General features: G+C 37.9%; 1 protein-coding gene across 1 annotated transcript; it reads left to right on the top strand.

The window, feature by feature from the left end:
- The first annotated feature begins 10667 nt into the window (after positions 1-10667).
- Positions 10668-12145, top strand: LOC100342012 (olfactory receptor 8K5-like). Its single transcript, XM_002709131.2, has 2 exons — positions 10668-11587; positions 12121-12145. The coding sequence occupies exons 1-2, from the start codon at positions 10668-10670 to the stop codon at positions 12143-12145; spliced, it is 945 nt and encodes a 314-aa protein (XP_002709177.2).
- Positions 12146-16955: the final 4810 nt, after the last annotated feature.

Raw genomic sequence — 16955 nt, 5'->3', positions numbered from 1 at the left:
ATCAGCTACAATCTATTTGAATTTAAAATTTCAGTTTTTTGACTAATCCCAATCCAGGTACTCAATACACATATGTAACTATTGGCTGCCATTTTGAGTAACATAGATAATGGTACATATCCATCACTGTATAAATTTGAATTATTTAGATCTATTATCTAATCCTCTGCCTTGATCTTTCTTGTATATCAAGCAAATGGTATATTGGAAAGAATGGGTTACTAGTGCAAGTATTTATAATTCCAAGCATAATAAAAGACACAAAAGTTTCCAATTGGAAATCAGAAATTCAAAGATATTGTTTATACTAGAGTATAATCAATCTATGCTAAATTTAATAAGACATCATAAACATAATTAAATGATAGCATATGGAATTACATTAAATGAATCCTAATATTCTTTTACTAAAAGATTCACTTATTTATTTGAGAGCATTACAGAAAGAGGGAGAAGTAGAGAGGTCTTCCATACCCTGGTTGATTCCCCAAAAGGCTGCAATTGCCGGAGTTGAGCCGATCTGAAGCCAGAAGCTTCTTCTGGATATCCCATATAATGCAGGGGCCTAAAGACGTGGGTCATCTTTGCTGCTTTCCGAGCCATTAGCAGGGACCTGGACTGGAAGTGGAGCAGCTGGAACTCCACCCAGTGCCTGTATGGGATGCCAGCACCACAGGCAGAGTCTTAACCTACTAAGCCACAGTGCCAGCGCCAACCCAAAATTTTTAATTTATGTATGCCTCTATGATATAAAGCAAATGTAATTTTTCTACTGAAAATAATTGAAATAAATTAAACCATTTTTACAAAATACTCTTAACTTACCAAAAGATGATATTTTACGTTTTCAAATTTAGGAATGTCATGCTTGTTTTAGTGGTTTCTCACCCTTTACCAAAAGAGTTTCAGTTGATGATAACATGATATGTATTTAACCAGTATTTCCAGGGTACATACCTAAAAATAACTCTAGATAAAATAATTAAAGAAATCATTAATCATTGATACACATCAATCACAAGAAACAAATAAAGGCTTTACATATTTATTTCCCTCTAATAGGGCAAATTTAGAGAACTAGACACACATTTATATATAACATCAGCATCTATAAGCACTATCATATGCTTAAGTGTTTGGAAGCAGTAAGTGAACCCTTAGGAAGCATTATTTGTCTTAAGGGACTTTGGAATTTCCCATGACTCCTGTAGATCCCTAAAGTATATAATTAACTAAAATACTATAAAGATTTGAAAATAATCAAGAAAATATGAAGGGAGGATTTTTTTTAATTCTGCAAAACATTGCAGAAGGAATACTTGATAATAATCAATTCGATCAAACGTGCATTACCTAAGTGATCAATGTTTAAATGTTACTAGACTCCTTACAAAAGATATTTTGTACAGATGTGCAAGATAAGAAACCTGACAAATAGTATTCTTATTAAAACCTTCTGAAGCACCACACAAACATACATAACACACACTTGCTCACACACACGGTCCATAAGCAAATTTCTGATGTTTGGATTAAGTATCTCCCTGTCGAGTTGCCAATCCATGTATTTCCTGTCTAATATATGGAATGAGTTTGAACAATACTACAAGAAATGTGACTTAGATCTAAGGTTTATCCATCACATTATTATTTACCCATGTGTGCTATATCCTAGGCATTATTATATTGCACAGTAGAGACAAAAGGGCAACCAGAAATGACTAAGGATTCATTGTCAGAAAGGTAGGAAAATTAACACAGTCTGCAAAACACTCATATGCTAATATCTATAAATAGAGCCTAACCATGATTTAAAATGTACATTAAAATGACAGGAAAATGAGGATAATCAATGGAGTAAAATAAGAGGGTGCTCAAAATTTGATAAGAAATTGCTACATGTTTCTGGCAGCAGTTGTCACTTTCTGTTGCTGGGATTTTGTATTTTAATAGCTCTGCTGATGGAATCTACACAGGTGTATGTCATAGGTGATATATGTTTTCATAAAGTTGACAACTGGCAGACAGGCTACGGTTTATTAGAGAAAGGATTCCTTTCCTGTCCTTGATGTGAGATGGTGGTAGCACACAAGGAGAATGCAATAGTCCTGTTTAGATGAGGACACAAAATCCAAACAAGAAGGGTTAAGGTGTCTGGACCACATAGAGCTGACTACTTTCATGTAGAGACAAGGATAGGAAATGTGATTAATAATCAGCTTGGAGTCTGTTGGGACTTTGGATGGCCCCTAAGCTGCTCATATTACAATGATATCCCATAAGGTCTTGCTAACCACAACTACCAAAAGAAGAAAAAGCGACAAGAACTGGGAGATGAAATCCATAAATTGGCATAGGAATGGGATACATTCAAGCTCTAGCAAACTCCAGAATTATAGAATATTTATGGCATTCAATGGTAATAGCAGAAGGGAAAAGACACTTCCTCAGAGCAACTAAATCACTAAGCCAGTTTCTTATGGATTATATCTCAATACTAAACTTTGAATCTTGATGTGAATGGAATGGGAGAGGGAGCGGGAGATGGGAGGGGTGTGAGTGGGAGGCAAATTGGGGGGGGGGAGTCATTGTAATCCATTAACTGTACTTTGGAAATTTATATTTACTAAATAAAAAATAAATTAAAAAAAGAAATCTACAGGCGGCAACAACAACAACAACAACAACAAAAGAGAGTTAAGCAATTTTCAAGTAGATAAACCACCTACCAAAAAAAAAAAAAATTCAATATTATTTAAACAAACGATTAAAAAATTCTGAGTCTCAATGGCAATATGATTGCAATATCCAGCTACCAAAGAAATATTTATCCGTTAAGTTGAAGAATCAGGAGAATAGTACCCATAACTTCAAGGAAAACCATGGATCTTGAGGTCATTGTTGTGGTATAGTGGATTAAGCCACCACATGAAATTCAGACATCCCGTAAGACTGCTGGTTCAAGTCCCAGCTGCTCCTCTTCCATTCTAGCTCACTGTCGATGCACCAGCAAAAGCAGCAAACGAAAGCCCAGGTAAGGGCCCAAGGAGGCCCTGTCACCCACAGGGGAGCCCTGAGTCGAGTTCCTGGAGCCTAGCTTTAGGCTGGCCAAGTCTTGGCCGATGTGGCCATTGGGGAGTGAACCACTGGGTGGAAGATCTCTCTCCCTCTCTCTCTGTAACTCACTGCCTTTCAAATAAATAAATCTTGTAAAAACAAAAAGAAAAATCACTTATCAGAAAGTCATTAATCATAGTAGAGATGATGGAAGTAGTAGACAAGGACAGTATAACAGTTACACACATTTGCAAGGATTTAAACGTAAACATGAATATTAAAAAGAGAAACAGACATTAAAATAGGGAAACTGGCGGTAGCTGTGGTGGTGTACTGGGTTAAGCTGCAGCCTATGAACAGGGGCATCCCATACAAGTGACGGTTCTCAGCAGAAAGATGCCCTTTTTATCTGTCGTATCGGCTTCTTCTTTTTTTTTTTTTTTTTTTTTTTTTTTTTTTTTTTTTGACAGGCAGAGTGGACAGTGAGAGAGAGACAGAGAGAGAAAGGTCTTCCTTTTGCCGTTGGTTCACCCTCCAATGGCCGCCGCTGCAGCCGGCGCACCGCGCTGATCCGATGGCAGGAGCCAGGATCCAGGTGCTTTTCCTGGTCTCCCATGGGGTGCAGGGCCCAAGCACCTGGGCCATCCTCCACTGCACTCCCTGGCCATAGCAGAGAGCTGGCCTGGAAGAGGGGCAACCGGGACAGAATCCGGCGCCCCGACCGGGACTAGAACCCGGTGTGCCAGCGCCGCAAGGTGGAGGATTAGCCTATTGAGCCACGGCGCCGGCCGGCTTCTTCTTTCTTTATATTATTTTTGTTCTGTAGCTCTGACTTCCAAAAAAATAAATGAATCTTCAAAATGTGTGGAAACTGCATAATTAAGGCTGAGCATTACATCTGTGATAAACATTCCATTGATCATTTCATAAAGCAGAATTGACATTTCACACAAGAAATAAAAAAAGACAGTGAATTTGAACTCAACACAATAAAAAACATCCATATTTAAGTATTAGGGGAGGAAAAAAAAAAGAATTTCCTGAAATATCATTGACATTGGAGCCAGCACCGTGCTGTAGCAAGATAAGCTGCCAGCCTCCCATATTAAAGTGCCAGATCAAGTCCCAGCTGTAGCATTTCCAACCAGCTCCCTGCTTGTGCTCCAGGGTAGCAGTGGAAGATGGTCCAAGTACTTGGTACCCTGCCACCTGTGTGGGAGATACAGATGGAGATCAGTTCTGATTTTGGCCTGTCATAGCCCTTCTTCCTTGCAGTCATTTGGGAAGTGAACCAGCAGATGGACGATCTCTTTCTGTTTGTGTGTCTCTGTCACTCTGCCTTTTAAAAAATAAATAATATTTTAAAAAAAACTATTGGCATAATACTTATACATATGTAGCTGATAAAATGTGATGTTCCAATCCATGTATACATGATGCATTAATCAAACCAGGTTAAATAGTATATCCATCAGTCTAAATATTTATCATTTACTTGTTGTGAAAATATTTTAAAACCTTTTTTTAACTATTTGAATTATACCATGTGTTACTATTTGCTAAAATCACCCCATTATTCAACAGAATGCTAGGATTCAGAGAATTTTTTAAATTTTATTTATTTATTTATTTATTTTGACAGGCAGAGTTAGTGAGAAAGAGAGACAGAGAGAAAGGTCTTCCTTTTTTTCCATTGGTTCACCCCCTAAGTGGCCACTACAGCCGGCGCTGCGCCAATCTGAAGCCAGGAGCCAGGTGCTTCCTCCTGGTTGCCCATTCGGTGCAGGGCCCAAGCACCTGGGCCATCTTCCACTGCCTTCCCGGGCCACAGCAGAGAGCTGGACTAGAAGAGGAGCAACCGGGACAGAATCTGGTGTCCCAACCAGGACTAGATCCCAGGGTGCCTGCGCCGCATGCAGAGGATTAGCCTAGTGAGCCGTGGCGCTGGCCTGAGAGGATTTTTTAAAAATATGAATATGATTTGATTGTATTCCCATTTCAGTGTTTCTGGTTGATCCCTTTTGCTCACAAGATAAAATTTCAATTCCCTAGCATGAAAAACAAGGCTCTTCATGTTCTGGTCACTTTGTCTCTCTAGCATCATCTCCAATCCAGTGCCATCTCTTCTCACCCCCACAGTTATCATACTCACCACTGCACATGTGCAATGCATAGATGCATCAAAATATTCCATAAATCATGAGTAATATGTACAATTTTAATATCAGCTAAAAGTAAAGAAAAAGAAAAAGTGTGAGGAAGCATAGAATATTTTTAAAAGGAATTTCTATGTGACACTCAAGGATGTGATTTTTTGAAATTTCAAATACCTATTGAAAATATGTCACACACAGTAAGACAAAATAAGTAATCAGGATGAATTCAGACTTTTTGTTGAAATAATGAGAGCCAAAAGAAAACATCATAACCTGTTTAAAATCCTATAAATATGTCAAAATATAATTCCATACTATGCATACCCATGTAATTTAAAACTAAAAGGAAAGATATGATTTATTGTTTTGTTTCTTGCAATGGTTAAAAAAACCTATGAGACAAATCATCCTGCATGAAATCCTGGGACCACATGGTGGAAACCAAAACCAGGCAAATAGCAAATACTGAAATACATTTAACGCAAAAGAACAGATTGTTTCTATAGTTTTACAACTTTTATATTATAAAGATTCATTTATTTATTTGAAAGGCAGAGAGTTACAGAGAAGAGTGGGAGAGAGAGAGACAGAGGATCTTACATCCACTTGATCACTCCCTAAATTGCCTCAACAGCTAGGGTTTGGCCAAGCTGAAGCCAAGATCCTGGAGCTTCATCTAGGTCTCCCATTTTCTACTGCATTCCAGGCACATTACCAGAGAGCCAGATTGGAAGTGGAGCAGCTGGTACTTTAACCAGTGCCTATATGGGGTCCCAGAAACATAGGTGGTAGCTTAATCTGCTACCTCACAATGTCAGTCTCAATTTGCAAATTTTATTTTGAGGAAAGAAACCACTCCAAATCTACAGAAAGGAATTTAATTTAAAACCCATAATCTTTATGGATTAAAGAACAAAATGTGGCTGGTGCTGTGGCATCCCTTATGGGATCCCTGGCTACTCCACTTTCCATCCAGCTCCCTGCCAATGAGCCTGATTTACCTGGCTCTGGTCATTGCAGCCATTTTGGGAGTGAACCAGCAGATGGAAACTCTCACTCTCTCGGTATATATAACTCTGCCTTTGAAATAAATAAATAAATCTTTAAAAAACAACAACAAACAAACAAAATGCTTTTGATTACCACAGTCTTGATAAATTTTGGATGAATCTGAGAAAAGATACAGCCAGGGAATGGGAAATCCACATTCAGTGTGCACACTGTTCAATTCACTGATCAAGCACCATGTAAGTGTACACAGATGTGGGAAAGTTTAACTGACACTTGCAATACCATCCATGAGACACAGTTTGCAGGCTGAGCCAAGCATCTTTATTTTCTGATCCCTACCTCCCAAAATTAAACACCTTTCAATTTTTTTTTCAAAGAATAAAAGTTTCAGATTTCTCCACAGTAAAGTTCACCATACCCATGGTAGAATTGATGATTCTCTTGATCCATGAATGCATTAAAAAATTAAAGCAAGGTTTGAAGCAGGAACAAAGATCAATTCCTAGTTCTCCTACTCACTCCTAAGGTTTAGGAGGGGCCTATGTACCTGGACATTGAGTAATGGTTTCATTGGCTACTTCTCCCCACAGCAATCCTTGCATCACAATCAATTCTCTACATGTGGATGACTCCGAGGGAGACATTTTTAGGTCACTGCTAGTGCTAGAACAGCTCTGCTATTATGAGAACCAAAGAACTAAATATCAGTAGAACTTCTAGAAGAAAATCTGAAAAAGTACTTAAGAAACATAACCCATAATTTCTTTATCCAGTCTACTGTTGATGGGCATTTGGGTTGGTTCCAGGTCTTAGCTATTGTGAATTGAGCTGCAATAAACATTAATGTGCAGACAGCTTGTTTGTTTGCCAATTTCATTTCCTTTGGGTAAATCCCAAGTAGTGGGATGGCTGGGTTGAATGGTAGGGTTATCTTCAGGTTTCTGAGGAATCTCCAGACTGACTTCCATAGTGGCTTAACCAATTTACATTCCCACCAACAGTGGGTCAGTGTCCCTTTTTCCCCACATCATCTCCAGCATCTGTTGTTGGTAGATTTCTGAATGTGAGCCATTCTAACTGGGGTGAGGTGAAACCTCATGGTGGTTTTGATTTGCATTTCCCTGATTGCTAGTGATCTTGAATAATTTTTCATGTCCCTGTTGGCCATTTGGATTTCCTCTTTTGCAAAATATCTATTGAGGTCCTTGGCCCATCTCTTAAGTGGGTTGTTTGTTTTGATCTTGTGGAGTTTCTTGATTTCTTTGTAGATTCTGGTTATTTCACATGATAATGACAATGACGTATTCATCTTGACATTGGAAGTAACAAATTTTGTTAGAATAAATTTAATACGAAAATATTTTCAGGTGCATTGTAGCTCACTAGGCTAATCCTCCGCCTGCGGCGCCGGCAACCCGGGTTCTAGTCCTGGTTGGGGCACTGGATTCTCCCGGGTTGCTCCTCTTCCAGTCCAGCTCTCTGCTGTGGCCTGGGAGTGCAGTGGAGGATGGCCCAAGTGCTTGGGCCCTGCACCTGCATGGTAGACCAGGAGAAGCACCTGGCTCCTGGCTTTGGATCGGTGTAGCGCGCTGGGTGTGGCAGCCACTTGGGGGGTGAACCAATGGAAAAAGGAAGACCTTTCTCTCTGTCTCTCTCTCTCACTGTCCACTCTGCCTGTCAATAAAAAAAAAGAGAAAATATTTTCATTACTATTTTAATTATTGGCTGATTTGTGTTGATATCCACACAATGGAACAGCAAATACATATTGTTTTGTTCCTTTCTTTGAGTTGTCGTCTACAATATCCTCATTGGTGATTATGTATGGTACCCTAGATAATTAACAGGTATATCAAGGAAGTGTTTTTTAAAATCTCTCAGAAGATTTGGGCATAATGATTTCAATGAATTGCATACGTCCTAAGGGAGCATCAAAAAATGGGAAGAAGACCATAAATTATTCTCAAAGAAGAACTAGGTATCTTTGGAAAAGTAAATCTGGTTCAGTAAAGGTAAGTGGGTAAGAGTTATCATTGATTTGTAGGGTCACCTAAATATGAATAATTTCCCATTACTTCTGGCTTTAGACTACAGACACTCTTATAGTAACCAAAAGCTAATTCTTTCTAATAAAGCACAAAAATAATTATCTCCATTGTGAAATGAGGTTCCCTGGAGTAGTAAGGCATTAAGTCCTGGGAATCGAATAGATGTCTTAGACCTGTCTGATATGTGGTCGATGATAGTGGCATGGAAATGAAGTGGAAATTAGAAAAAAACTGATTATTAGCCATATATATTAATTAATTCTGTTAATGAAGGAATTTTCAGACATAATATAAAACACTCAGATACATCTAATTTTCATGTGAACAATTAACAAATTTTAGCACATATGTATTTAATATGTATTAAAGGTTACATACTGCATGAGTATATCAATCACAAACTGTTAAAGACAAAATAACTTTTATGGATTACAGAGAATCCTCTGAGCTACAAATAATTCCTAACTGACTTTACAATGCTGCAAATTTAAAAAAAAAAATCAGTCATCTTCATGTGAGAAGAATTGGCAGGATAAAATGAATCCAGACATCTCCTGAGGGAGATAATAGCTGAGACAAAATAAAGATAGATTCAATAAACTAGGAAAAGCATTGAAGATTTTAACTTGGGAGGATTGGGACTGAAATTCTGAAACCTTTTCTTAATCCATTCACCTTTTCTTCTACCATAAAGCTATATGATAGTGGACCTTGCAACACTTCAAATTCACAGCAAAGTTTACAAAAGAAGGTATATTTACTGTTCTTATTGATGCATAAATAAATGACCTGAAATAGGAGAGAGATCAATGGAAAAGTAGCAGGCAATAATCTAGGAACATATTCACCAACAATGAACAGGTTCCTAGAATTACTGTCTACTTTCACTAGATGGCTATGGACTGCAGTTGCTCCAAAATATATCTTTGAACCATGTGTGGGGATACCAGAAGTTTCTATCTGATAGTTGTTCAAACTAATGCTGTCATCTTATTACATTGTACTAACTATTTTGAATTTTCTTGGCTGAGTATTTTGAACTCCATTATTCCTCCAATTACAAAGAATTTTTAAAGACTTCCAGGTTTTACTGAGGTTAAACTGAATGTGATAGAAAGAGAATCCAACTATATTTGGTTAAAGTAGCTTAGTATTTTTAATAAGTTCCATTCCATTTGTTTAATGAACATCTCATGTAAATATTTTTCATGAATGCTGAGGTATTTGTCATTGATGCAGTTGAAAATCACAGTGCTATAAATGCTCCATTGTAAAATTCCAGGAATAAATTGATATTTTAGTAATAAATAATATAACAAATATTCAAATAAATATTTTAAATGCCTTGTATAACCTATCATCCACAGTGTTATGTTAGAAAAACAAAGTATATAGAATAAAATACTCAAATTCCCTATTGACATAAATTGTGTTTTTTAGCATGAGTAGATCAATGTTATGTGTGCCTTAAGCTTATTTCAGGCTTTCTTTTTGTAAAAGGAAATAAAATCATAAGTGCAAGTTCATACAAATGTGGTTATTTGCATAGAATGGAAAAATTATAAAAAATCAGTGGTAACAAAAATTGTCCAAATCTCATAAAATATGTAAATACTTTAATTTTACTATTGAAACTGCAGATACAGCCAACACTGGGTATTAGGAATGTTCTGTGATATCGTTGTTACACAAAATAGCAATATTCAATGAAGAATGACATTGAGCTCAAACTGTGTTAAGTATATATACTGAACATCAAATAGAGCATAATCATTTAATCTTCACTTGGCAGGACCCTATATTAATAGATCAAACAGTGTATCGCTATTCTAAATGAAGTGTGATAAAATGGGCTTGCTTGATCAGGCTAAGTCCTATATTTTTACAAATCTCAGAAAGATATGTCATGTAGTAAGACCATTATTAAGGTCTTTCCAGACCCTTGGAAGTAGACAAAAAAGCTTGACGCTTACACTTCATTGGTTTCATGTTAAATCTGCCTTTGTCTTTTAAGAATATCACAATTGGGCAAAATATCTTAGAAAAATATGAAAGTTCACTAAGAAAAACTGGAAAGTCATTGTGTAAATGAAATCATATCTAATAATTCTTAATTAATATCTGCATGATTTTGATATCAATGTAGATTCTCCAAGCACAGTTGATCAGATTTAGTGTTTAATCTCTATTGCATAAATCTACATGTTTCATACAGCTCTTTAATGTGGGAAAGATTCTATCCTTTTCCTCCTTTCAAAAGCAGATGTAGGGATTAATTTACTCTCCTTTATAATGAAAAAAATCACCCCAACTTTGTAATTTTTTTCTTTAGATTGCACTACAACAAAGCTTATTAAACCCTTCTGCTTTTTCCAAGAAGACACAATTGTACTTGATGGGTCACTCAAACCTAACGGTGTTCAATGACTTCATTCTGATGGGAGTCACAAAGCAGCCTAAACTACAGCATCCCCTTTTTGGGGTCTTTCTCACCATCTATATCATCACAGTGGTGGGCAACCTGGGCATGATCATTTTGACCCATCTGGACTCTCGCCTACACACACCAATGTATTTCTTTATCAGGCACCTGGCTTTCATTGATCTTGGTAATTCCACTGTCATTTGTCCCAAGATGCTGGTAAACTTTGTTGTAGAGAAAAACACCATTTCTTATTGTGCATGTGCTACACAGATGGCTTTCTTCATTCTATTCATCGTCAGTGAACTTTCCATCTTGTCGACCATGGCCTATGATCGTTATGTGGCCATCTGTAACCCTCTGCTCTACAATGTCATCATGAATCCAAGACTTTGTCACCTGCTGGTGGGCATCCCATACCTCTACAGTATCTTTCAGGCATTGATGTTCCCTACAATGTATTTTACGTTGACCTTCTGTGGCTCTAATGTCATCAGTCATTTCTACTGTGATGTTGTTCCCTTGTTACCTATGCTCTGCTCACATACACGAGACCTAGAAATCTTGACCATACTCTTTTCAGCATTTAATTTGATCTCCTCCCTCCTGGTAGTCTTACTGTCTTATACACTGATTCTGTTAGCCATATGTCGAATGCATTCTGCAGAGGGCAGGAAGAAGGCTTTCTCCACCTGTGGTTCCCATCTGACAGTGGTGGTGGTGTTCTATGGGTCACTTCTATTTATGTATGTGCAACCTAAATCCACTCACTCCTTTGAAACTGATAAAATGGCTTCTGTGTTTTACACATTAGTGATCCCTATGCTCAACCCTTTGATTTACAGCTTACGGAACAAAGAAGTTAAAAATGCATTTCACAGGGTCTTTAAGAATCAACGCTAAATTTGTATTTGATATGTAGTATGGACTGCTGTTCTAATAAACCTTGGTACATACAATACTATTTGATAATATTTGTCTCAGAAATAATTTCATTGTTTTTGTATCCAGAGTGAAGACTAATTATAATACATGGGCAAGTAGTATATCTAGCCAAATTAACTCTAATGTTTTAGATTTAAATTAACTGTGGCTTCCTTATCAGTGTTGGTTTCATCTGATTCAATGTTTCTTTTAGTGATTCCATAGAATCTTATACTTTTGCTATATTGAACACCTATAAATTTATTCACCTCTCCAAGTTAAATTACGTTTGTCTTTGTCATTTCTATTTAGGACAGGTATCTTCTCTCATTTGATTTTATTTAATTGTCTGAATCTTAAACAACAATGTGAGCAAAGTGAGCCTCTTTCCAGAAATATGCTTTGTGGTTAATTATTAAATACAGTATTATTTTTAAAACAGATTCTGACCATTCTAACTTTTAATTGAACAGTTTAATATGATTATATTTTAATAATTATTGATAATAACTTCTTTTGCACATTGATCGTTTGTTCTGTATGCATTTTTTGCTCATCTCTTCCTTCATTTCATGAATATTTAAGATATTGACTGAACACTGCAATGTGAATGCCTACAATTATAGTCCACAAAGCTGTGAAACAAAAGAACACCTATAACAAAATGTCAATTTGTAACTGATTTTTACATAAAAATTAAAAATCTTAAAGAGTGCTGGCGCCACGGCTCAATAGGCTAATCCTCCACCTTGTGGCGCCAGCACACTGGGTTCTAGTCCCAGTCGGGGCGCCGGATGCTGTCCTGGTTGCCCCTCTTCCAGGCCAGCTCTCTGCTGTGGCCCGGGATGGCAGTGGAGGATGGCCCAAGGAGAAGCACCTGGCTCCTGGCTTCGGATCAGCGCGGTACACTGGCCGCAGCGCACTGGCCGCAGTGGCCATTGGAGGGTGAACCAACGGTAAAGGAAGACCTTTCTCCCTGTCTCTTCTTTCACTGTCCACTCTTCCTGTCAAAAAAAATTCTTAAAGAGCAATATATCAATATCCATATTTTAACAACCAAAATACTAATATTATTATAATTCTCTTTTTGCTTTACATATCTATATGCTATATCAATATCAATCTTCTACATCTTCAAGATTGTTCAAATTTAGAGCTACTGATAATTTGGGCCCAGTAATATTGTCAGCTGAATATAGAAAATAATAGGATGTTTAATAGTGCAAATGATCTATAAACATTAGATACCAACAGTTTATCACATAGAGTGGTGATGATGAAAATGTCTCTAGACATTGGTAAATATTACTTGCTTAGTAAAATCAACTGAGGAACATTGATATAATTATTTCTCTGCCTCTAGCTCTGTAAATATTTTATGTGTAAATGATATGTTTATTTTCAATAATTAAATATTACAAAATTAGGTGATGCATCATACTATAATTCTATATTTAAAAATTGCACCTGATATAACATAAAATCTATCACCTATTATGTTGTATTTGTCCAGATCAGTTTGTTGAAAAACTTGGATTTAAAATGTATTCTACAAGTAGTGTATTCATTCTAATGGACATCACCAAGGGCCTGAGCTACAGGTTTTCTTTTCTAGACCGTTCCATATCATCTACATAATCTCAATGGTGGGCAATTTGTGAATGATAATCCTTACCAAGTTGGATGCCTGATTACTAATACCCATACATTTTTTTCCTCAGATATCTGAATCTCAATGATATTGGTTATTCTAGAACAGCAATCCAAAATGTTAAAAAATATGTTGTGGATCGAAATGTAATATTCTAATAATTTTGGGCTACACACTTAACTTGCTTTCTTGCATTCATCATCAGAGATCCATTTATTCTGTTGATAATGTCTTACAATTGTTGTATGACCCTCTGTAATCCTCTATTCCACACCGTCTTTAAGTCATAAATGGTATTTCAGAACCTGGTGGCAATCCCATATCTCAACCATACATTATTTCTATTCTAGTCACTTGCATATTTGTACTTTACTCTCTGAGACCACAATGCTATCAATCACATCTACTATGACAGTCTCCCCCATTGTTTGCTTTTCTTTGTTCAAATATCCAAGGAATGGAACTGATTATGCTGATCTTACTGACTCTTCTGATAGCTCTTATTTTTCAATAGCTCATCTTTACAGCCGTTCTCAGTATGAACTCTGTTGAGAGTGGGCAAAAGACGGTATCCATCTGTGGATCCACCTGACAGTGGCTATACAGCCATATGGCACTTTGATATTTATTGTGTGCATGCAACCCAAGTTCAGTCATTCTTCTGACATTGATAAATTATTTTTTTCACATCTTTGGTTATCCTTGTTTTCCTTTTTTTTTTTTTTTTTTTAATCTGTAGCTTCAAGAACAAAGGCATCAGTTATGTCCTAAAAAGGTGTGAAAAAATTGGATAATTTTGCAAAGTTATATATGCAATCTGATTTCTATAAATTAGATTATGGAAATAAAATTTTATTCTTCATACCTTCAGGAGAAAGAGTTAACACAAATAAATTCAAAATGTATTTATACCTCATCTTATGCATGCCCAGTGATTGTATTTGCCATAATATGTTAATTTAAAAGAAAAAAAACAGTAAAAGCCACTGCCTTCCTTCAGAGGAATATACCTGTTATGTGCATAATAAGAAAAAATGATAGTACAACAGAATATTCTAGATGGCTACAGGCTAAAAGCCACAGATAAGGAAAGTGAGTACAATGATTGAGGACTGAGAAAAGTACTAGCCACAGAAGGCAGTGGCAAAAATTCTAGATGTTTTTCACCTATCAGAATAAACTTTCCAGTTCCTGTGTCTATTTTAAAAAGGACATAAGCATTTTTCGATTTTGTCCTTCATCCTTTTGGCTGATATTTACTTGAATTGCACTTGATACTAGTTATTTATGGGTCCTGGGATGATATGAATAAGTCACTCATATGAATGCTCAAATAAAACTACTCCCAGTCAAGAGCAAGATGGCGGAATAGGAAGGGCGCACACTGATAGTCCGGGAAGAGACAGTTTAATAAAAGTGGAGATACTGCAGGTTCAAGGAAGAGTAGGAGGCTGGCACCATGGCTCAATAGGCTAATCCTCCACCTTGTGGCGCCAACACACTGGGTTCTAGTCCCAGTCGAGGTGCCGGATTCTGTCCCAGTTTTCCCCCTTCCAGGGCAGCTCTCTGCTGTGGCCCGGGAGTGCAGTGGAGGATGGCCCAAGTGCTTGGGCCCTGCACCCCATGGGAGACCAGGATAAGTACCTGGCTCCTGCCATCAGATCAACGCGGTGTGCTGGCCACCGAGCACCAGCTGCAGCGGCCATTGGAGGGTGAACCAATGGCAAAAGGAAGACCTTTCTCTGTGTGTCTCTCTCTCTCACTGTCCACTCTGCCTGTAGAAAAAAAAAAGGAAGAGTAGGGGAAGAAACAGCAGAGGAAACTCTTCTGGACCTAGTGATTCATGGTAGACCTGCGTGGAGGGCTTGGGAGCCCACAGCTCAGGATACCAGGGGCAGAATCAACACACCAGTGCTGGAAAGCGAGGTGAGCCGAATCTCAATAGCCCGAGACATCGGCAGAAAAGTGGAAAGAGGAGACTAGAGGGAACAAGGCTTGAAACCCCATTGGAAAAAGTTCACCAGACTAACTAGAAGAGAGAGGAAAAAAAAAAAAAGTGACAGGTACGGACACGAGTTTCTCTCTCTCCGCTCACCTCTCAAAGGCGAGCAAGACAAAGAGCAGGCGCCATTTTGGACATATGTCATAAGTGCACATCCTGAGGACTGCACCCATCCTCAGCCAAGTAGAAAAACCTGACTCCGGGGGGGTGGGGGGTTGAAATAACAGGAGATTAGGACATAGTGAATGTGTGGTGCTAATGAACTGAGACTGTGAAAAAAGAGATGGTGGGGGAGAGAACTCACAGAATTTATGTGAGTACTCTCCAGAGATGCTACAATTCGGTAACCGTGGCAACTGAAAGAGAGAGAGAGAGAGAAAAAAAAGGTGACTGGTACGGACACGGGTTTCTCTCTCTCCGCTCACCTCTCAAAGGCGAGCAGCTCAGACAAAGAGCAGGCGCCATCTTGGACATACGTCATAAGCAGAGCGACCTCAGGTCTGCACCGGCCCTGAGCCTAGCAGAAAAACCTGACTCTGGGTGGGGTGAATTAACAGGAGATTAGGACCTAGTGAATTTGTGGTGCTACTGAACTGAGACTGTGAAAAAAGAGACGGTGGGGGAGAGAACTCATGGAATTCATGTGAGTATTCACCAGAGATGCTACAATTCCGTAACTTTGGCAACCCAGTGGGAGACTGAAGGAGAATTTGAGCCCACTCTGAGGGCAGAACAGATTCCCTGTGTGGTCCTTGGGAAAGAGCTTCCGATCTCTGGCTCCTGTGGGTATATCATTTGCCTGCTAACTACCTCCAACTTCATTCAGCTGTGTGGAATTACTTCCCCTCTGAATAAGAAAGAAAGAAAGAAAGAAAGAAAGAAAGAAAGAAAGAATGAAAGAAAGAAAGAAAGAAAGAAAGAAAGAAAGAAAGAAAGAAAGAAAGAGATTTACCATGCCTAATCTGGGAGTGTCACCTTTGGCACACTCTTAATCCTGAGGAACCAAACAGAGCTCTTGGGCCACAACCATCTCAAGCCTCTAAGGCTCCATCAAAAGCAGACAGTCCACTTAATACAGTCATAGTATAACAAGAAAAAAACACCACAGTGAGGCAAGAAAATCCAAAGAATATCTCCACAATGCCAAGCAACAAATGCAGAAACGGAGGAAACAAGAACAAGGAAGACATTATGGCACCCCCAAATGAACAAGACACCCCAAGTCAGGACTATGAAGATGATGAGATAGAAGAAATGCAAGATATGGATTTCAAAAAATTTATGATAAGAACAATTAGAAGTTTTCAAAAGCAAATGCTTGAGGTACGGAATTTCTTACTGGACAGGATAGAAAATCTCCTTCGGGAAAATGAAATCTTAAGGAGGAATCAAAATGAAATGCAGAAACTAGTAGAACAGGAAAGTGTGACAGTGTAGAGAAATCAAAATGAAATGAAGAACTCAATAGATCAAATGACAAACACATTAGAGAGCCTTAAAAACAGAGTCAGTGAAACAGAAGAGAGAATATCAGACTTAGAAGACAGAGCACAGAAAAATATACAGTCAAACCAAAGAAAAGAAGAGGAAATTAGAAATCTAAAAAATATGGTTGGGAATCTACAGGATACTATTAAAAAACACAACATTTGGGTTCTAGGAGCTCCTGAAGGCATGGAGAGAG

Source organism: Oryctolagus cuniculus, chromosome 1, assembly GCF_964237555.1.
Source record: "Oryctolagus cuniculus chromosome 1, mOryCun1.1, whole genome shotgun sequence".
Classification (NCBI taxonomy): Eukaryota; Metazoa; Chordata; class Mammalia; order Lagomorpha; family Leporidae; genus Oryctolagus; species Oryctolagus cuniculus.
Note: the sequence above shows the minus strand (reverse complement) of the source record. Positions and strands in the feature narration are given on the sequence as shown.

Coding starts and splice junctions, on each gene's coding strand:
- LOC100342012 (XM_002709131.2), top strand. CDS start 10,668: ATGGGTCACTCAAACCTAACGGTGTTCAATGACTTCATTCTGATGGGA. Junction 11,588..12,120: donor TTTCACAGGGTCTTTAAGAA/TCAACGCTAAAT, acceptor TTAATAATTATT/GATAATAACTTCTTTTGCAC.